General features: G+C 34.2%; 1 protein-coding gene across 1 annotated transcript; it reads left to right on the top strand.

Annotated features, from left to right (window-relative positions):
• The first annotated feature begins 1907 nt into the window (after positions 1-1907).
• Positions 1908-22814, top strand: LOC139512427 (arylsulfatase I-like). Its single transcript, XM_071300042.1, has 8 exons — positions 1908-2404; positions 3732-3918; positions 14220-14395; positions 15032-15143; positions 16040-16135; positions 19242-19485; positions 21354-21505; positions 22023-22814. The coding sequence occupies exons 1-8, from the start codon at positions 2165-2167 to the stop codon at positions 22433-22435; spliced, it is 1620 nt and encodes a 539-aa protein (XP_071156143.1). The 5' UTR covers positions 1908-2164; the 3' UTR covers positions 22436-22814.
• The last annotated feature ends 852 nt before the right edge of the window (positions 22815-23666 follow it).

Below are 23666 nucleotides of genomic sequence, written 5' to 3'. Positions count from 1 at the left end.
TGGATAACATTTAAAGTTTCTTAATCATTATCATTACTGTAGACTCATTATTATTCATTGGATACCAATTTTCGTGGGTGTCGTGGGTTTCGTGGGAACAGGTTAACCACGAATTGGAATGTTCAACGAACTACTAATTTCTATAAAGTTGTATATCTGTTTTATTGTAGTATGGGAGAACTGGATACTGGTATAATGTATCTATGCATTGCATTTTTTTTATGGAAGATAACATAATTTCCTTCAGTTGCATTATTATACTTTTGATAATATTCAATTTTGTTTGATATTGCCATTAATAATTTCATTCATAATCAAACACAAACGGTTTTCAGCTGCATTGCATAATGTCTGATGAAGTAAAATAAAACTAATTGAAATAATTATGTAGAGTAGCATTCGGTATTTAAATACATATTAAATACTTAACATACAATACATTAATTTTGTCAAAAACAAACATTCAAAAGGGAATATGCTAATATTTGAACAAGTAACTACTTCAAACCAACCATGATTGCAACAACCAGATCCAGTTTGAAGATTGATTATACAATTGTTGTAATATTGTGAAAATACAACCCAACTCAATTGAATATAACAAAAATTGAGAAAGAAATGAAAATAAACAAATGAACAAAAAATTCTGGTAAAAACCATAGAAACCTGTTTTAGTCCATCGCAACCCTTGATTAAATTCTTTCCCTATGAACATATGTGCAGACAACTAATGTACTTTGTTAAAAATGATAATTTTATTGGTGCTGGAATTTAATAGATACTGATATTAGTACTTACAGTTCTTTTAAAAATCGATGTAAATTTTAAATGTTGTTTTAATTTTTGTATGTAGGAAGAGGAATCTGGGAGGCTGACCCAAAATCTGCACGTACTGCAATACATCCACATGAAAATTCAAACAAAACAGTTTGGTTATTCAATATCACCAACGATCCTACCGAATCCTTGGACTTATCCATGAAATATCCAGAAATGGTTAAAACATTGTTAGATATGCTGCAAACCTTTAATAATACTGCGGTACCCTGTCGATTTCCAGCCTCGGATCCCAGGAGCAACCCAAGTAAACATGGCGACTATTGGGGGCCGTGGTTATGAAAACATATACATTTACTGTGATACGACTTATGTTAATGCTGCTGTCAGATCGAATGCAAATAAAGTCCCTTTGGTATAGTCTTTTTTTCTACACGCAAAATGAAGAATAAATGCTAAATATGTTATCATACAACATAATATCTTATCCGAATATCAATTGTTATACGTCGGACTCAATATCCGAAAGTAAATTGGCGGCTAGTACCCCTGATCAACACCCACAGAATGAATGTTTGTTTTGTCGACCACACATTGTGGAATCATAATAAGTTAATGTAGCGCTTTGACATGACATGAATGCCACTCTATTTGAACATAAGACGGAAGAGCCATTAATGCTAGAAATTGAGGAATGTAGTAACATATTATAAATAAGAACACCAAAAGATCTACGATCTTCATCATGCACCCATACATTTAAAAAGTTAAAAATTAACATAAATAAATGGGCATGACATCCTTTAAAACATGCACCATTTTTTTTCTCAAAAAACAAATGTCTTGACCGCAATATTTTACTTTCCTGGCGAGGACAATTTCGTTCTTGGGCAATTGAAACAAATGGTGTAGTATAACAGACAGAGGAAATGTTTATGCACTTTCCATTTAGAATTTTCTTCAGAGTTTTTTTTTTATTTTACAATTTAAAACAAAAGTTCTAGGCTGTACCGTTTTGCTACGATAAAAGTGCTCACAGAAAGCCTAGTTGTTAAAGCGACATTTTGTAAAATTTTGTTCGGGTCAACATAGGCAAAAGGAAACATTGGATACACTATCGACCAACTGGTGATATCAACCGAAATCAGGATAGATCAGGATAAATGAATGTAGCACCCTGTTTCTACACACCTTCCAATAAGTGTACATAATACAACACGTACTTGGTATAATTGATCATAATTATAAGTCAAACATTTACAATTATATGTGTGGGTTATTGAACCATAACTAAACATTACGCGTTGACATATGTGCACATCGTCAGATACTATTTTTATAAATACAGAGAAATAATGCCGTGTCAACGAAATGAAAAAGTTAAATTATGATACGAATAGCTTTTGCTATATTGTGCTTTACAACTATAGTCAGGACAAAACGACAACCACATATTTTGTTTATAATTGCCGACGATTATGGATATAATGACATTGGATATCATGGATCAGAAATTAAAACACCAGTTCTAGATAGACTGGCTGCAGGTGGAGTCAAACTAGAGAATTACTATGTCCAGCCGATTTGTTCACCTTCAAGGTCACAATTGATGACAGGTAGATACCAGGTAAGATGTTATGACTACCTTAGCCACGTGTTAATTTACCTGTGTTTTTTTTTTATAACAAAACATTACAGTACACACTACTTGTCAATATTACTATATTAAGTGTGTATTCTTAACATACATATGCAGAACTAGTTAATTATAAAAAAGTATGTTAAATATAACGTCCAGTCTATATATTGTTAAAATCAAAATGTTTGGAGAAATAAATATTCTTTTTTGGTAATCAATGGTAATATATTTGCAAGTAATTTTCCTTTCAATGCAAAATAACTTGACAATCGACAGTAATTTGATTTATTAAATCAAATCCATAAATACCTTATGTTTACAAACGAGCAATTTATAATAAAGAAAATAAAAGCGATTGATTAACATTTGCATTTATAAATGCAAGGCAAGTTTGAATATTTTAGCTCTATAGTAATGGGTTTTTGATGATATATAATAAGTTTATTTCAGAGTGTGAATAGGTATAGTAAGATGTGGTATGAGTGCCAATGAGACAACTCTCTATCCAAGTCACAATTTATAAAATTAAACAATTATAGGTCAAATTACATTCTGCAACACCTTGGCTCACACCGAACAGCAAGCTACAAAAGGTCCCCAAAAATTACTAATGTAAAACCATTCAAACAAGAAAACCAACGGTCGAATCTATATTAAAAAAAAAACGAGAAACGAGAAACACTTATAAACCACATCAACAAACGACAACTACTGAACATCAGAATGCCTATTTTATGATATTGAACAAATATCGATAGACCAAAGGACAACAGTTCTGAAAGTCACCGTTCGACCTTAAAGATCCTTACACAATGGGGTTTTCCACCGCATTGTAAGCTATACTAGGCCCAGGTATGAACAAATGTGAAATAATTCGAAACTGATCATTGAAATAAATGTTAGCATAACCATATACTACTGACCGAAAATACAAACATACTTTAAGAAATTAGCAAAGGGACATAGAAAACATAAGTCAGAAAAGACAACATCAGGACTGAACGAAAAACAGTTTCTACATTTTTTGACTTCATATTATCATATTGAAAATCTCAGGAGGAAGTTATATATTATATCTGTCCGTCTTAGAGAATTTCTTTGCGTTGTAAGACGTTAAACATTCCGAACTAACTTAACTAACTAACTAACTAACTAGAAAATAAATGGAACAAAGTTTACACAGAAGAAAAAAGAGAACTACTTCGACTCTAATTCCACATATTTCATAATAGCATTTTAAAATATTTCAACATTTTACGCAATTTATTAGCGTTGCTTCATCCATATACTATAAGCAACTAATCCTTTTTTTCAGATACATACAGGTATTCAACATGGCATATTTTGGCCTTTGCAGCCAAACGGGCTTCCGCTTAAAGATCCAACCTTGGCAGATAAATTGAGGGAAGCTGGCTATTCCACTCACGCTGTAGGTAAATGGCATCTTGGATTCTTCAAAAAGGAGTATTTACCAACAAACAGAGGCTTTGACACTTTTTTTGGTAAGTACTTTTAATAATAATTCATTGTTAGGTTCCCCCCTCCCCGAATGGTAAGGAAAATAAGCTTTACGTAGAAAAGGGTAATATAAGTATTCTAATTATGAAGTTCGCATGCATTTATATGCAACAAAATTCTATGAGTAACTGCATATCTGTCGTTTCCTTTGAACATTTTCTTATTGTGGTAAGCTGCCAAGAAGCAAAAGTTTTAAATGGTAAAACTTAAACCATCAATTCAAACATGTTTTGTCTTTTTTTACCATTATGAAATATCTGTGTCACTTCATTTGTCATATTTCACTCCTTCCTTCCTCGTTCATGACTTTTTCCAGATCATGATTTATCATAGATATGGCATAATGCATACGACAAACATGACAAAAGAAGTTTGTATTTAACAGGAAACTGCTTCGTGAGCAAACTAAGTAACCCCTCCTTTTTTAAGATTTTTAGATAATCACAATTAGATGTCGACTTTTAATTCTTTTGTCTTCATTTCTTCAATCGGAGGAATTGGTGTTAAATCATTAGCATTTTCTGTTTTTTATGTCGCGAAATTTAAGTTACAGTGCGCTCATGATCATGGTGTCACGTGGGTGTCACACTATTAATAGTTTACAGTCTATACAAAACTATTCAAATTTGCCAAAGAAGATATATACACGTAACAACTTTTGAGTACATAAATTATGAACGGTCGAAGATATGCTGAGTATTTATAATTGATAACATAGAAGACTACAAACGGATAAAAAAAAATCATAATTAGAGGTGCATGAAAAATGAAAATCAAATACAACAAAAAACACTAGAGACCTAAGTTATGGACAAAATAATGGACGAAAAACAAATGTTATACAACAACAAACGACAACCACTAAATTACAGGCTCCTGAGTTGGGACAGTAACATATATACAGAATGTATGGGGCTTAAACTTATTTAAAGTCGTCAACCCTCCCCCTAACCAGGGACAGAGTTGTAACAGTACACCATAAGAATACACTATACCAGTCAGTTATTAAAAAAAACATATGGACGTCAAGTTGATTACTTATTCCCTATTCCCTATTCGTTACCTATTCGTTACCTATTCCCTATTTCCTATTCGTTACCTATTCGTTACCTATTCCCTATTCCCTATTTGTTGCCTATTCCCTATTCCCTATTCGTTACCTATTCGTTACTTATTCCCTATTCCCTATCGTTACCTATTCGTTACTTATTCCCTATTCCTTATTCGTTACTTATTCGATTTTTAATATCTTTCCCCCTTTTTAATTGTTTATACTCTTATATCTGGTAATAGTTCTAAATTTGTTGAGGTAAATGATCTTTTTATGACCTATTTATATGTGTTTGTGCTCAACCGATCCTTTTACTTTATGTTCGATACTCATTTGTTCCTTATTTGATTTTTATACGTTCTACCTTTTAACTGCTTTATGTCCGTATGTTTGAAGATGGATCTTGGTTCGAAGGGATGAAATCACCGTGTTAGCGCTTGCATAAAAAAAAGATGTAGTATGATTGCCAATGAGACAACACCCCACAATAGACCAAAATGACACAGAAACTATCAACTATAGGTCAATGTACGGCCTTCAACAATGAGCATAGCTCAAACCGTGTAGTCACCTATAAAAGGCCCAGACATGACAATTTCAAACAATTTAAACAACAAAACTAACGGCCGTATTTCATATACAAAAAAATAAACGGAAAACAAATATGTAACACAAAAACAAACGATAACTACTTAATTTCAGGCTCTTGTCTAGGGACAGGCACATACTAACATAATGTGGTGGGGTTAAACATGTTAGCAGGGTGTACATCGTTTCGGAGCATGCTATTACCTTGTTTAATTCGTTCGTTCATATCTCTGGTGGTAATAATGTGTTCTTATAGATGAAATACCCCTATTAGCGCGTATGTACCCGTTCCAGCGCTCGGATAATACCCTGGTACTTATTCGTTCCTTATTCGCTTTTAATGCGCGGGGTAAGTATACGTTGCACCTTGAAATAAATCGTTTTTTAATTGTGTTCATGTCTCTGGTGGTAACAGTGTGTTCTTAGAGACGAAATGACCCTATTAGAGCGCATGTACCCGTTCCAGCGCTCGGTTAATACCCTGTTACCTATTCGTTACCTATTCGTTACCTATTCACTTATAATACGTTTGTTGTACGTTGCACCTTTTAGAAAAGGATTTTCAATTGTGTCCATGTCTCTGGTGGTAACAATGTGTTCTTAGAGATTAAATGACCCTATTAGCGTGCATGTACCCGTTCCAGCGCTCGGTTAATACCCTGTTACCTATTCGTTACCTATTCGTTACTTATTCGCTTTTAATACGTTTGTTGTACGTTGCACCTTTTAGAAAAGGATTTTCAATTGTGTCCATGTCTCTGGTGGTAACAATGTGTTCTTAGAGATGAAATGACCCTGTTAGCGCGCATGTACCCGTTCCAGCGCTCGGTTAATACCCTGTTACCTATTCGTTACCTATTCGTTACCTATTCACTTATAATACGTTTGTTGTATGTTGCACCTTTTAGAAAAGGATTTTCAATTGTGTCCATGTCTCTGGTGGTAACAATGTGTTCTTAGAGATGAAATGACCCTATTAGCGCGCATGTACCCGTTCCAGCGCTCGGTTTATACCCTGTTACCTATTCGTTACCTATTCACTTATAATACGTTTGTTGTACGTTGCACCTTTTAGAAAAGGATTTTCAATTGTGTCCATGTCTCTGGTGGTAACAATGTGTTCTTAGAGATGAAATGACCCTATAAGAGCGCATGTACCCGTTCCAGCGCTCGGTTAATACCCTGTTACCTATTCGTTACCTATTCATTACCTATTCACTTATGATACGTTTGTTGTACGTTGCACCTTTTAGAAAAGGATTTTCAATTGTGTTATGTCTCTGGTGGTAACAATGTGTTCTTAGAGATGAAATGACCCTATTAGCGTGCATGTACCCGTTCCAGCGCTCGGTTAATACCCTGTTACCTATTCGTTATCAATTCGTTACTTTTTCGCTTTTGATACGTTTGTTGTACGTTGCACCTTTTAGAAAAGGATTTTCAATTGTGTCCATGTCTCTGGTGGTAACAATGTGTTCTTAGAGATATAATGACCCTATTAGCGCGTATGTACCCGTTCCAGCGCTTGGATAATACCCTGTTACTTATTCGTTCCTTATTCGCTTTTAATGCGCGGGGTAAGTATACGTTGCACCTTGAAATAAATCGTTTTTTAATTGTGTTCATGTTTCTGGTGGTAACAATGTGTTCTTAAAGATGAAATGACCCTATTAGAGCGCATGTACCCGTTCCAGCACTCGGTTAATACCCTGTTACCTATTCGTTACCTATTCACTTATAATACGTTTGTTGTACGTTGCACCTTTTAGAAAAGGATTTTCAATTGTGTCCATGTCTCTGGTGGTAACAATGTGTTCTTAGAGATTAAATGACCCTATTAGCGTGCATGTACCCGTTCCAGCGCTCGGTTAATACCCTGTTACCTATTCGTTACATATTCGTTACCTATTCACTTATAATACGTTTGTTGTACGTTGCACCTTTTAGAAAAGGATTTTCAATTGTGTCCATGTCTCTGGTGGTAACAATGTGTTCTTAGAGATGAAATGACCCTATAAGAGCGCATGTATCCGTTCCAGCGCTCGGTTAATACCCTGTTACCTATTCGTTACCTATTCGTTACCTATTCACTTATGATACGTTTGTTGTACGTTGCACCTTTTAGAAAAGGATTTTCAATTGTGTCCATGTCTCTGGTGGTAACAATGTGTTCTTAGAGATGAAATGACCCTATTAGCGTGCATGTACCCGTTCCAGCGCTCGGTTAATACCCTCTTACCTATTCGTTACCTATTGACTTATAAAACGTTTTTTGTACGTTGCACCTTTTAGAAAAGGATTTTCAATTGTGTCCATGTCTCTGGTGGTAACAATGTGTTCTTAGAGATGAAATGACCCTATTAGCGCGCATGTACCCGTTCCAGCGCTCGGTTAATACCCTGTTACCTATTCGTTATCAATTCGTTACTTTTTCGCTTTTGGTACGTTTGTTTTACGTTGCACCTTTTAGAAAAGGATTTTCAATTGTGTCCATGTCTCTGGTGGTAACAATGTGTTCTTAGAGATATAATGACCCTATTAGCGCGTATGTACCCGTTCCAGCGCTTGGATAATACCCTGTTACTTATTCGTTCCTTATTCGCTTTTAATGCGCGGGGTAAGTATACGTTGCACCTTGAAATAAATCGTTTTTTAATTGTGTTCATGTTTCTGGTGGTAACAATGTGTTCTTAAAGATGAAATGACCCTATTAGAGCGCATGTACCCGTTCCAGCGCTCGGTTAGTACCCTGTTACCTATTCGTTACCTATTCGTTACCTATTCACTTATAATACGTTTGTTGTACGTTGCACCTTTTAGAAAAGGATTTTCAATTGTGTCCATGTCTCTGGTGGTAACAATGTGTTCTTAGAGATTAAATGACCCTATTAGCGTGCATGTACCCGTTCCAGCACTCGGTTAATACCCTGTTACCTATTCGTTACCTATTCGTTACTTATTCGCTTTTAATACGTTTGTTGTACGTTGCACCTTTCAGAAAAGGATTTTCAATTGTGTTCATATCTCTGGTGATAATAATGTGTTCTTATAGATGAAATACCCCTATTAGCGCGTATGTACCCGTTCCAGCGCTCGGATAATACCCGGTTACTTATTCGTTACTTATTCGCTTTTAATGCGCAGGGTATACGTTGCACCTTGAAATAAATTGTTTTTCAATTGTGTTCATGTCTCTGGTGGTAACAATGTGTTCTTAGAGATGAAATGACCCTATTAGCGCGCATGTACCCGTTCCAGCGCTCGGTTAGTACCCTGTTACCTATTCGTTACTTATTCGCTTATAATACGTTTGTTGTACGTTGCACCTTTTAGAAAAAGATTTTCATTTGTGTTGATGTCTCAGGTGGTAACAATGTGTTCTTAGAGATGAAATAACCCTTTTAGCGCGTATGTACCCGTTCCAGCGCTCGGCTTATACCTTGTTACTTATTCGTTACTTCTTATTCCAAGGTGCAACGTATACCACGCGTATTAAAAGCGATTAAGGAACGAATAAGTTACAGGGTATAAACCGAGCGCTGGAACGGGTACATACACGCTAATAGGGTTAATTCATCTCTAAGAACACATAGTTACCGCCAGAGACAAGAACACAATTGAAAATCATTTTCTAAAATTTTCATTTTTATACAAGCGCTAAAAGAGGGACGAAAGATACCAAAGGGACAGTCAAACTCATAAATCTAAAACAAACTGACAACGCCATGGCTAAAAATGAAAAAGACAAACAGAAAAACAATAGTAAACATGACACAACATAGAAAACTAAAGAATAAACAACACGAACCCCACCAAAAACTAGGGGTGATCTCAGGTGCTCCGGAAGGGTAAGCAGATCCTGTTCCACATGTGGCACCCGTCGTGTTGCTTATGTGATTACAAAATTTTAATCCGGTAAATAGTCTAATTCGATAGGTCACATTCATGAAAGGGAAGGGAATTGTAGTTACGACGTAAGGAACATATCCGATATCATTTGTGAAACGGTTATTCCATAACGGTCAACCAACTCGTGATGGCGTCCGTAAAATTTACGAAAGGATGATTTCAACTTCACCATTTGGAACTCTTGGTTTAATAGCTTCCTTGTGAGCAGCAACCCTCTATCAAGAAAATCATGATAGGAAATGCAAGCACGGGAATATCGTATCAATTGGGAGATATATACCCCGTATGCAGATGCTGCTGGAATGTTGCTACTTGAAAGTTCACAATTGGAAAGCTGAAATCATCTCTTTTGTCGTAAAGTTTTAAAAGGTGATTTCACCTCTTCGAACCAAGAACCAGATCTTCAAACATACGAATATAAAACATTTAAAAGGTAGAACGTATAAAAATCAAATAATAAACAAATAAGTATCTAACATAAAGCAACAGGATCGGTTGAGCACAAACACATATAAATAGGTCATAAAAAGGTCATTTTACCTCAACAAATTTAGATCTATAACAAGAGATAAGAATATAAACAAGAGTGCACACGCTGAAATGTCTCGCCTTCTTTACTAATCATTGATATTATGTTGATAGTCTTAAGTATAAAGCGTTATAACAACTGTCACATAACTTAACATTAACCAAGATAACAAAGACCAATGAACAATGAAAATGAGGTCAAGGTCAGATGAAACATGCCAGACAGACATGTACAGCTAACAATGCTTTCATACAACAAATATAGTTGACCTCTTACTTATAGTTAAAGAAAAATAGACCAAAACACAAAAACTTAACACTGAGCAATGAACCGTGAAAATGAGGTCGAGGTCAAATAAAACCTGCGCGACTGACATACAGATCATATAATATTTCCATACACCAAATATAGTTGACTTATAGCATATAGTATTAGATAAAAAGACCAAAACTCAAAAACTTAACTTTGACCACTGAACCATGAAAATGAGGTCAAGGTCAGATGACATCTGCACGCTAGACATGTACACCTTACAATCATTCCATACAACAAATATTGTAGATCTATTGTGTAAAGTATGAGAAAAAGAGACCAAAACACAAAAACTTAACTATAACCACTGAACCATGAAAATAAGGTCAAGGTCAGATGACACCTGCCAGTTGGACATGGACACCTTACAGTCCTTCCATACACCGAATATACTTGCCCTATTGCTTATAGTATCTGAGATATGGACTTAACCACCAAAACTTAACCTTGTTCACTGATCCATGAAATGAGGTCGAGGTTTAGTGAAAACTGTCTGACGGGCATGAGGACCTTACAAGGTACGCACATACCAAATATAACTATCCTATTACTTAAAATAAGAGAGAATTCAACATTACAAAAAATCTTAACTTTTTTTCAAGTGGTCACTGAACCATGAAAATGAGGTCAAGGACATTTGACATGTGACTGACAGAAACTTCGTAACATGAGGCATCCATATACAAAGTATGAAGCATCCAGTTCTTCCACCTTCTAAAATATAAAGTTTTTAAAAAGTTAGCTAACACCGCCGCCGCCGTAGCCGCCGTAGCCGCCGCCGCCGCATTACTATCCTTATGTCGAGCTTTCTGCAATTAAAGTTGCAGGCTCGACAAAAATTAAAAAGGGTGAGGATATCAAAAATCGAATAAGTTACGAATAGGTAACGCATAGGGAATAGGGAATAAGTAACGAATAGGTAACAAATAAGTAACAGGGTATTAACCGAGCGCTGGAACGGGTACATGCGCGCTAATAGGGTCATTTTATCTCTAAACACATTCTTACCACCAGAGACATAAACACAATTGAAAATCCTTTTCTAAAAGGTGCAACGTACAACAAACGTATTATCAGCGAATAAATAACGAATAAGTAACAGGGTATTAACCGAGCGCTGGAACGGTTACATACGCGCTAATAGGGTCATTTCATCTCTAAGAACACATTGTTACCACCAGAGACATGGACACAATTGAAAATCCTTTTCTAAAAGTTGCAACTTATAACAAACGTATTATAGCCGAATAAGTAACGAATAAGTAGCAGGGTATTAACTGGGCGCTGGAACGGGTACATACGCGCTAATAGGGTCATTTCATCTCTAAGAACACATTGTTGCCACCAGAGACATGAACACAATTGAAAATCCTTTTCTAAAAGGTGCAACGTACAACAAACGTATTATAAGTGAATAGGTAACGAATAGTTAACGATTAGGTAACGAATAGGTAACAGGGTATTAACCGAGCGCTGGAACGGTTACATGCACGCTAATAGGGTCATTTCATCTCTAAGAACACATTGTTACCACCAGAGACATGGACACAATTGAAAATCCTTTTCTAAAAGGTGCAACGTACAACAAACGTATTATAAGTGAATAGGTAACGAATAGGTAACGAATAGGTAACAGGGTATTAACTGAGCGCTGGAACGGGTACATGCGCGCTAATAGGGTTATTTCATCTCTAAAAACACATTGTTACCACCAGAGACATGGACACAATTGAAAATCCTTTTCTAAAAGGTGCAACGTACAACAAACGTATTAAAAGCGAATAAGTAACGAATAGGTAATGAATAGGTAACAGGGTATTAACCGAGCGCTGGAACGGGTACATGCACGCTAATAGGGTCATTTAATCTCTAAGAACACATTGTTACCACCAGAGACATGGACACAATTGAAAATCCTTTTCTAAAAGGTGCAACGTACAACAAACGTATTATAAGTGAATAGGTAACGAATAGGTAACGAATAGGTAACAGGGTATTAACCGAGCGCTGGAACGGTTACATGCGCTCTAATAGGGTCATTTCGTCTCTAAGAACACATTGTTACCACCAGAGACATGAACACAATTAAAAAACGATTTATTTCAAGGTGCAACGTATACTTACCCCGCGCATTAGGAATAAGGAACGAATAAGTAACAGGGTATTATCCGAGCGCTGGAACGGGTACATACGCGCTAATAGGGGTATTTCACCAGAGACATGGACACAATTGAAAATCCTTTTCTAAAAGGTGCAACGTACAACAAACGTATTAAAAGCGAATAAGTAACGAATAGGTAATGAATAGGTAACAGGGTATTAACCGAGCGCTGGAACGGGTACATGCACGCTAATAGGGTCATTTAATCTATACGAACACATTGTTACCACCAGAGATATGAACACAATTGAAAATCCTTTTCTAAAAGGTGCAACGTACAACAAACGTATTAAAAGCGAATAAGTAACGAATATTTAACAGGGTATTATTCGAGCGCTGGAACAGGTACATATGCGCTTATAGAGTTATATCACCTCTAAGAACCCAAATCTACCACCAGAGACAACAAAACAATTGAAAATCATGTTTTAAAAGGTGCAACGTATGATACACGTATTATAAGCGAATTATAAGCGAGTGATGGAACGAATTAAACAAGGTAATAGCATGCTCCGAAACGATGTGCAAACGCTAACACGGTGATTTCATCCCTTCGAACCAAGATCCATCTTCAAACATACGGACATAAAGCAGTTAAAAGGTAGAACGTATAAAAATCAAATAAGGAACAAATGAGTATCGAACATAAAGTAAAAGGATCGGTTGAGCACAAACACATATAAATAGGTCATAAAAAGATCATTTTACCTCAACAAATTTAGAACTATTACCAGATATAAGAGTATAAACAATTAAAAAGGGGGAAAGATATTAAAAATCGAATAAGTAACGAATAAGGAATAGGGAATAAGTAACGAATAGGTAACGAATATGGAATAGGGAAGGGGTAATGAATAGGGAATAGGTAACGAATAGGTAACGAATAGGGAATAGGGAATAGGTAACGAATAGGGAATAGGGAATAGGTAACGAATAGGGAATAGGGAATAGGTAACGAATAGGGAATAGGGAATAGGTAACGAATAGGTAACGAATAGGTAACGAATAGGGAATAGGGAATAGATAACGAATAGGGAATAGGGAATAGGTAACGAATAGGTAACGAATAGGGAATAGGGAATAGGTAACGAATAGGGAATAGGGAATAGGTAACGAATAGGTAACGAATAGGGAATAGGGAATAGGTAACGAATAGGGAATAGGGAATAGGTAACGAATAGGTAACGAATAGGGAATAGGGAATAGGTAACGAATAGGTAACGAATAGGGAATAGGGAATAGGTAACGAATAGGTAACGAATAGGGAATAGGGAATAGGTAACGAATAGGTAACGAATAGGGAATAGGGAATAGGTAACGAATAGGTAATAGGGAATAAGTAACCAACTTGACGTCCATAAAAAACATGCATCTTAGACTAAAATTTTATGACTTCATATTATATTTCATGTCATTCATGATATAATATGTAAATGTTATCATTTGTTCATTTGTTTTTATATTTGATATAGTAACATTGATTATTAACCTGAAATTAACTGCAACACACTATAAAAAAAATTAATCACTATCAAAATAATTCCTACTTTTCCCACATTTTAACTTCCCAATTGTCCCACAAAATGTCTTTACTTTTTTCCTGTAACATCATAAAGTGGAACAATCGGGAAGACACCTCATTGAACATTGTATGTAAACTATCTCTATCAAAGAAGAAAGTCATACACATGATTTCTTTCTGTGTTACTGTTTAACAAGATTTTTCCAATTGAAGGTATTCTTAATGGAAAAGCCGATCACTACCTGTACAATGACTCTGCAATGGGAATAAATGGACTTGATCTAAGGGATGGAATTCAGAGAGTTAATAATGAATATAGAGGACAATATTCTACTAATTTATACACCAAGAAAGCTGTGGAAATTGTGGAAAAACATGATTCAGAGAAAGTACGTATTGTTCCTCTTTACTAGTCTACTCCTCTCCACGTAGGGACTATTCGCAATCCTAGGCTAGCAAACATGCGTTTTGTCTGATCTTTATGTGTTCAAAACAATGAAAAATAAAATACATGTAATTTTCATTGTAACCATGGAAAACAAAAAGTAACAGTATTCATTCAGTTTTTGATCTGTTAATAAGGGCAATCTTTCTACTATCGTGTTACATAAAATAATTTTGAATTATTCTCCAGGTTTTTTTTTTTGATAAATAGCAATAACATGATGTTAAAGCACTCAGATGTTCTACAATTGTATTTAATAAATACTTAAAAGTTCGTTTCACTTAACACATATTCAACCCTGTATTTGGAAAAGCTATTCAGCAAATTGAAATGATTGATTTTATGGGGAAATAAAACAAAATAATCTGTAAATCATTGAAAATTCACCTTATAGAGACTATTGTGAATTGGGTTGGTTTTAAGATTTTTCAATTAAAAGTTTTAACTTTGTATGAAATTAAGGTGTACTGTATCCTTTCATATAATGATATTGAAGTGTTCTTAGTTCATGTGAACATGTAAAACAATTATAAAACAATTATTCATTTAGTTTTTATCATGTTAATATCATTTTTGCCAGCCGTTATTTATGTACCTGTCCTATCAAGCAGTTCATTTACCATTACAAGTTCCAGACAAGTATCTTAAACAGTACGGACATATCAAAGATATGGACAGAAAAATCTATGCAGGTAAAAACTGATACTGGAGATAATTGTTGTTTTACATGCTTGTTGGCCCTTTTATTTCAAAATTCCACATACAAACTTGTAAATATAGCTTTTGGTTGATTTAATTTATCGTACGTGCACAAGACTGCAATACTCAGAATCTTTTGCTGTATTTCATTTGACCTTTTTTAATATATTTTATACATGGTGTAATTTATATGTATATAATAAAATTGTAATTTGATGTGAAGTCGTGGTAAGTAAAATTAACTGAATTTACGACAAACAAAACACAGGTGGTCTACAAAAGTTAGCCATTTAGCTCTGTCACCATACAGACAAAGCCGACAAATAAAAGCATTACTCGGCTAACGAACGCTATATTTGTATAGCCTAGTTGTTCGATTGGTAGCAGGATGGATACAGAGCAGGCGAGGTTGCCCTGATAGTTCAGATGTATTCGTCGAAATCCGATGAGGGAAACATCTTTTTGTGTTTTCTTTGCAATTGAAGTTATAAAAAAGAATCCCGATGAGGGAAACATCTTTTTGTGTTTTCATTGCAATTGAAGTTATAAAAAAGAATCCCGATGAGGGAAACATCTTTTTGTGTTTTCATTGCAATTGAAGTTATAAAAAAAGAAGATTCAATATTTAATATGTTTCATGCAGCTGTACCATTTTGCAGTTATAGTCCGTCAAATCAAGCTGGTTTTAGATGGTCATGGCTAAATTAAAGAATTGGTGTAATAACAATCAAAATAAAATCTTTTACTAGTATATTGGATATTTTATTTTAATTTTAATACAGATTGTATATGAAAGGGGCGAATTGTATAGTTTTATGCCATGATACAGCAACACATCAAAATCCCTGAAATACGTCTTCTCATCAAAAATCTGTCTCTTTCGTTATAGGTATGACATCGGCAATGGACGAGGGAATAGGCGATGTTGTGAAGTCTTTCCAGTCCAAAGGGTTATGGCAAGACACATTGGTGGTCTTCACAACAGGTACACATAACGGCAAAAAGTTAAATGTGATATCGCAGACGGTGGGGTTCGTGTCTTTAGTTTTATATGCTGTGTGTTGTGTACTACTGTTTGTCTTTTGGTCTTTATCTTTTTTAAACCATGGCGTTGTCAGTGTATTTTTGACTTTAATATGACTTATCTTTTGGATAATATTTTTTCAAGGTATCTGAATTTTACTAATTTTTTAAATAAAAAAGATTGAAGGTCAAAGTCAAAATACAGTGAAATGCAGTCAAGTTTAGCGTTTGATAGTTCATTGATGACATTCTGGCGTACCACAAACAAACAACTTGTAACGTCTCATTTCATTGGCCGAAAGATTCAAATACAATCCACAATCGTAGTGTGTACGTGAATTGATACAGGTGACTGACTATGGAATGTACTATGTTACTACGAATGTAAAAACAAGGATTTGACAATGCATAGTTTACAAATCTATGATCAAAAGAATTAAATAAATGAGTTGTGAATTTCAAATAGTTGTGTCGAAATATTATACCGCAGCAACATAATTATCTTGTACCACATTATGAAAAATATATGGATAAACATGTGCCGTTTTTATACGGACCACTTTAATTTCTTCCAATGTTGTAGTTACTTATAATAAGTATCTCATAATACTGATCCATTACAATGATTAAAATAATTTATGATGGTTTTCACATTCCTCTTATAGTGTTTTCATGCCATAAAACGAACACACCGGTACTGCGGTAGAACGTTACACTTGCAGTAGCCTAAACGTTTGTTCATTCAGAAATTACGTATCATTTACGGAGCAAATTATCCCCGAAAAATAGAAACAAAGCAACAATAATCGTATCATTTGTGCACATGAATGAAGACGTAGTATGCAATGTACTATCATGGTCACCACGAAATTCAAATGAAGTCAGTGAAGGCATGTTGGTGTAAAAAGGATTGATTTGTTACATCGGTGAAGGTTTTTCTTTTGTATGTGTGGAACTAATTAAAATAATAAATAGTTTTAAGAAATATCGTAGACTAGTTTATAAGGAACAATGTAAATGTACTTTTTTCGATTTCAATTGGCTGAAAACTTATCTTTTAATTTCATACCGAAAAAATAGTTGAACTATCCCCCAAAGTGACGTGTAGTATGCATGCGTATTTAAAATGAAATACAAAATCATATATGTAAGATAAACTGAGAATCGAAATATTATGAACCTACTAAGGAGGATGACTGAATGCATGTCCAAGTAGAGACCCACCGGCTTTTTATCAATACATTTAATAAATAAACACGCTTTTAAAAACTGATTGTTTTCTATGTAACTATTTAAATATTTACAATATATAATTTACGTTCGTTTTTCAACCGAGAATAGCAAAACAGTTAATTATTAATTTCATAAATTATATTGCTGGAGTTTATAAAGTATATTCCTTCCACTGGGCCATGGTTTGCCACCTCCATTTTTCTCTAAACAAAAAAAGTATGGTTGGTTACATGTTCTGAATTTACTTAGAATTCCGGATTTTTTTCTCAAGAAAAAAAATCACACTTTTCTTAGTCGAATACCTAAAACTTGCGAAAGATATGAAAAGGCAGGATGAGCAACTTGGCAAAAAAAGACCGGATGACGATTTATGTAAAAAACAATCCGGACAAATAAAATAAGGCAGGACCAAATAGACCGAAAAATAAAAAGACACGACAGAGATTACAACCAAAAAAAAGGAACAAAATGTTTCATCCAAGTCCCCCTCCCATCAAAATAAAACGGAAGATCTCTTAATTCAGAACCAAATTAGAACACAGTTGAATAGTTAAATATTTCCATGTGAAACCTGATACTAATAAGTTTTAAAATTTTACTATTGCACTAAATTATGAATTCAATGAATTTTACATGCACATGTATAAAAGATAGAATTGCTATGGGATAATCAAGAACACAATCACGTACGTGAATACGACGATGAAAGGTTATAACAACCTTGACCGGCTACGTGAATACTGATCAGTCCATTTAACTTATAGTACGCGTGTTCTATTTTCACAGGTGTGAGGTCGAAGGTTTGAATTGACCAATGAAAACGACCGTTCCTTTACGAGTTAATCTAATAAAGTTTGTTTGACTGATTACGTCGCACTACCTTTCGCTAAGCTTTGACGCATATGAGTGTAATCAATAACCTTTGACCTTTAGGTCAACTTTCAGGTCATTGAATGTACAACATGTCCCAAGTGATTTTTATTTTGTATCTGTCACTGTTTTAAAGCTATTTTAATAACAATGTGAAAATTCTATTACAAAATACCAAAAATGACGCTTTTATATTCCAATAGCAACCACCCTATCAACCGATTTCCCAAACCTTTATTGATAAATTATACCTAGGCAACAGTGATAGTTTACATTTATTACCCTAGTATCATTTGTTGTGGATGCAAAAATTTAAAATTATGTCATGCAAAATGCCTATAATTTGCTTTCTTGAATACATCGAAAACTCCACTCTTTAAATCAGTGCTGTTTCCTTCTTCCAATTTTGCCAAAAATGATTTTTATCTTTCATCTTACTCATAAAGTGTTATTTTTAATGAACAAAAGTCAAAATGTTTTTAAAACTTGACATGTTTGCATGATAACTGCTCTAAATATACCATTTTTGTTCGTCAAAATATGCATTTTTGGGTCAAAATCCAAGGGGACCCGTTACCATGGAAACGGGGGCGTAAACAAATTGTTTGTCCACATATTTCTTTTCTGTTTATCGATCAACAAACCAAATTTCAAGAAAATCTGAGACTATGCGTGCCGCAACTTGGTTGGTGGTTACAGAGCATTGATATTAATAAGACAAAGAGAAAGTCCAACTTGTGGTGGTTGGTGTGATATGTTGTATAGTCCACTATTTTTTTTTTTGAGATTCCGGTTACCTATTTCTGGTACATATGCGAGAATAGACTATTAGTACAAATATATACATCTAGTGGTATAAAAGATTATTCATAACGTTCGGAAATACAATTATCCCCAAAAACTCCCCACCTCCTTTTCAAAAGAAATGTTCAGACTTGCACATGATATAATTTTATGTTTCACAGACAATGGAGGACAAGTGTTGTACGGTGGAGACAACTGGCCATTAAGGGGCTGGAAAGGTTCCCTGTGGGAAGGAGGTGTCAAAGCTGTTGGATTTGTTCATGGTCAAATGATACAAAAGAAAGGCGCCATTTCAAAAGAACTAATCCATATTTCTGATTGGTTTCCAACATTAATTAATCTTGCAAATGGATCATTGACAAGAACGAATCCGCTTGACGGTGTGGACCAGTGGAGAACAATAAGGTATGGAGTGTTTGTTAATGTGGCCATTATCTTAACATATAACGCTTGTACTTCACCAACGCGTGTTAATATACTTTATCAAAATCACCGAAGTGAGATTAAAATCTCTAAATGAAATTTGTTTGTCTTTTAAAAGGCAAAAACTCTGCTTACAACTTAATTGAGTCACGATATCATATTCTTACGAAACATTCATCTGTTTCAGTCAAAAAAAGCTTGTAAATCATGGCAGCAGGCATACAATCTTTCAAATGTGAAATGTTACCCATAATCTGATATGTTCGTAAACGACATTTGAACAATTTAAGATAAAAAGCTAATGTATGATTGATACGTAAGTGTCCGTCCCAAGTCAGGAGTCTGTAATTCAGTGGTTGTCGTATGTTTATGTGTTAACTTTTTGTGTATAGTTCATGTTTTGTAGATAAATAAGGCCTTTAGTTTTCTCGTTTGAATTGTTTTACATTGTCATTTCGTGTCCTTTTATAGCTGACTATAAGGTATGGACTTTGCTCTTGTTTAAGGCCGTACGGTGATCTAAAGTTTGTAATTTCTGTGTCATTTTGGTCTCTTGTGGTGAGTTGTCTCATTGGCAGTCATATCACACCTTCTATTTTATATCATGAGAAAATTTGATATGATTAACCAATAAACACAATTCTTTACCAGAGACCAAATGATATAGAAGTTAACAATTAAGGTCACCATTAAACCTTCAACAATGAGAAAAACAAATACCTATTGACATCCTATTTACAAGTGGTAGGGTATACAAATGAACAACTCTCCACCAGAACTCAAATGACATAAAAGTTAACAACTAAAGGTCACCGTACGGCCTTCCCAAATTTGCAAAACAATTACTTATAGATATCCTATCTATATGTGCTTTAACACCGCTTTGTTTAGGAATTGATATGTCTCTGTTATATTTCTTCACAACTTTTAATAATTAGGATTTAGAGCATGATATACTGGATAGTTATTCTAACTTGTCTAAGTTGCTCATTGTTTCTCACAACTTGTAATGTCAACAATATCTGTCCCTTTGAAATCAATCATAGAATGGTTTCGATACCAGGTGAATTTTCATTCATGCCTGAGTCTAAGTGAAGTTACAATCAAGCCTTTTTTTAATTAAATGCATGAATTTTCCTCTCTGCGTTGAATACCAGTTGGTGGCTTTGGGCTGATTCCTGCTCTATGACAGGGTTGTTGTCTCTTTGAAACATTCCCCGTTCTCATTCTCTATTCCATAAAACTAGTAAATGAATTTGTTCTAATCGATTTATTTTTGGTCACAACATGTACAGATTTTTGTAGGTCTTTATCCAAGATTATGTTTGATATAATTGAGTTATGAAAGATGTTTTGATTGTGCTTCACATTGTAAAATGTTATATCAAATCAAAATTGAAAGACCTTTTTAAATACAAAGAAAATAAGTTGGGAATCAAATAAACATACTATTCGCTTTATCAATCTTTACCGACAGTTAAAATTCTCTTTGGTTTTTGTCTAGGTTTGGCTATAGTTTTGTCCATTTTTGTTTCATCCGATTGTCAATGTTAGTTTTATGGTTTGAATTTTCAAATATTTTTCTATCATAACTGAATAAATATGCATTATCTTTTGCAGTAAAATTATTACCATTTACAATGTAATGCTAAAAACTGAAAGAAAAACTAGTAAATGAATTTTTAATCTAAACAATGATGACCAACAGATAAACATAGATGCATTTATTTTAAATCAAAATCGTTACAATTGGAATAAAATTGGATTAAATTGGTCTAGTTTTGTCATACTTTAAAAATGGTGTATTGGTATGCAGAATGCAATAACGTAGTGCATATGTTTTTAACTAGTTACGGTGAACAGAGTCAACGAAATACTATTCTACACAACATTGATCCATTATTTTCCCATGCTGGAGAACGAACATCTGATAATCAGTTTGATACTAGAGAAAGAGCTGCACTTCGACATAATGAATGGAAAATTATTACAGGCGATCCAGGTATGAACCTAAAAAAGTTCTATTTATTGATTAAGTAAACAATTTACCAAAATTTTCGTCAGTAGCCAGTTTTTATGTATTTATTATCATTGGCAATGTACAAACACAATGACAAAAGGACAAAATTCCACTAATGTCGAAGGAAATCAAAAGTGGTGTCCATCGGATTCACCTTTCTATGTAACCACTGTCCAGAGTTCGATGGGCAATTTAGTTGTCTTACAAATGATATAGTCATGAATTCGAGGATTCGAGATTTTTTATGAGCTATATGCTTAGTCTTTCTCTTCTGTCTATTGTTGTTTCGACTGCATATGTTGACTGCATAGTTTTGTATTTGTTCATTGATGCTTTTAATTATATGTAATAAATTCGGGGCAAGCTTCTGTCTCCTCATACCAACAAAACAAAATTATGGTCAAGGGAACATTTGTGTAATTTAATAACGAAGCCAGAGAAATTGACAGCAAAGTCTGAATAAAAAAGCAAGATTATAAACCTTCTCGATATATTGTAGGAAATGGATCGTGGATATATACTTCAATTCGAGGACAGAACCAGAATAAACTGTATGAAAGGCCAGATGATAAAAACGTTTGGCTTTTTAACATTGAAATTGACCCATATGAAAAACATGATTTATCTACAAAAAGACCAGAAGTTGTTACAGATTTACTTGATATGTTGGCAAAATTTGCATTGACTTCGGTACCTTGCTTTTATCCTGAAAATGACTTCATGGCCGATCCGAAATACCATGAGGGATATTGGGGTCCATGGATTCAAAATCAAGAGATAACGGAAGAAATCGAACTTTCTTCTAACACAAAGATATTTAGATATTCATTTCTGTCGATTTTTATTCTTGCGCTATATTGTCTTTATTATCGATATAAGAAAAAGCATCCAAACAAAATAAGTCCATATTAGATATAAAAGTGGATATGGAAGATGAAATGAAGAATTTGTGAGAGAGAGAAATTAGAAATGTAATAAATATGTATGAAATATTTTTGAAAATGAGTGCGAAAGTTTGATTTTTCATGTGTGGATACTATAGTTTTCAAGGTTTGAATGCATGTAAACAACTTCAAATTATAAATAACGTTACAGATTTTGGTGGGATTCGTGTTGCTTAGTCTTCAGTTTTCTATGTTGTGTCTTCTGTACTATTATTTGTCTGTTTGTCTTTTTATTTTTAGCCATTGCATTGTCAGTTTGTTTTTAATCTATGAGTTTGACTGTTCCTCTGGTATATTTTGTCCCTATTTTAAAAACCATTACAATAAAAAAATGTGCTATGTAACCATTTATGAGTGCATTGTCATTCAAAATATGACGTGTATTTAAAGCCTGGATTATGCAACTTTTAGGACAATAGAATCCAAAAGTATTCAAAATAAAGAGACAGTCGGTTAACTTTGTCTGAGGAAATTTTGTTTTGCATATAAAAAAATACATCAATGGTTGAACGAACCTTTTTCAAAGCGATGATAGTCAGCCATCAGCAAAAGCAAATTGACAGACACACTTACTCATTTCAAGCATATGAATAATTAGCACACAACACTTGTAAAGGTAGATGAACGTTGAGGACAGAAATGAAATAGCCAAACACAAGATGATATAAACTTTGGTTGGAATTTTTGCAATCTTTAGATTTTAATAATCTATTTTAAAATAATCTATGGAAGAAGACGGAACTAAGTTGAAAAACTTGAATCTAATCCATTTGTTTTGGACAATAAAATATGTTTAAATTAAACTATGGAAGTTTGCATCAAAAATGTATCTTTTAAATTCAAACAATACCGAAGCAATGACTACCGAGGGATATTGATCTCCAAGACTGACAATTTACAAGCAGAAATGCGTTAATTTCGTGGTGCCTCATTGGCCTTTTATCCTTCTAAAGTCGATCGTCACTGCTGAGTCTTTCATATACAAACGCGCGTTTGACGTACATAATTTAATTTTTAATCCAGATACATTGTATCTATGATGATAGATACTTTTTTTTATATGTTTTCTGTTTACTCAACCGTAAATCATCGCGGAGACCTGCTATGTCCCAACGTGTGTCGCTCTTATCTCTTATGACACCCTTTAGATTTACAAATCAAGTAAAATTTAGTTATATATAAGGTTGTGTTCATAAAAA

Source organism: Mytilus edulis, chromosome 2 (genome assembly GCF_963676685.1).
Source record: "Mytilus edulis chromosome 2, xbMytEdul2.2, whole genome shotgun sequence".
NCBI lineage: Eukaryota > Metazoa > Mollusca > Bivalvia > Mytilida > Mytilidae > Mytilus > Mytilus edulis.
This window is presented reverse-complemented; position numbering and strand designations above follow the sequence as displayed.

Bases quoted from the DNA above. Each gene is read 5' to 3' on its own strand.
- LOC139512427 (XM_071300042.1), top strand. From the start codon at position 2,165: ATGATACGAATAGCTTTTGCTATATTGTGCTTTACAACTATAGTCAGG. The intron at 2,405-3,731 runs GTAAGATGTTAT...CCTTTTTTTCAG, and splicing joins TGATGACAGGTAGATACCAG to ATACATACAGGTATTCAACA. The intron at 15,144-16,039 runs GTAAAAACTGAT...CTTTCGTTATAG, and splicing joins GGACAGAAAAATCTATGCAG to GTATGACATCGGCAATGGAC.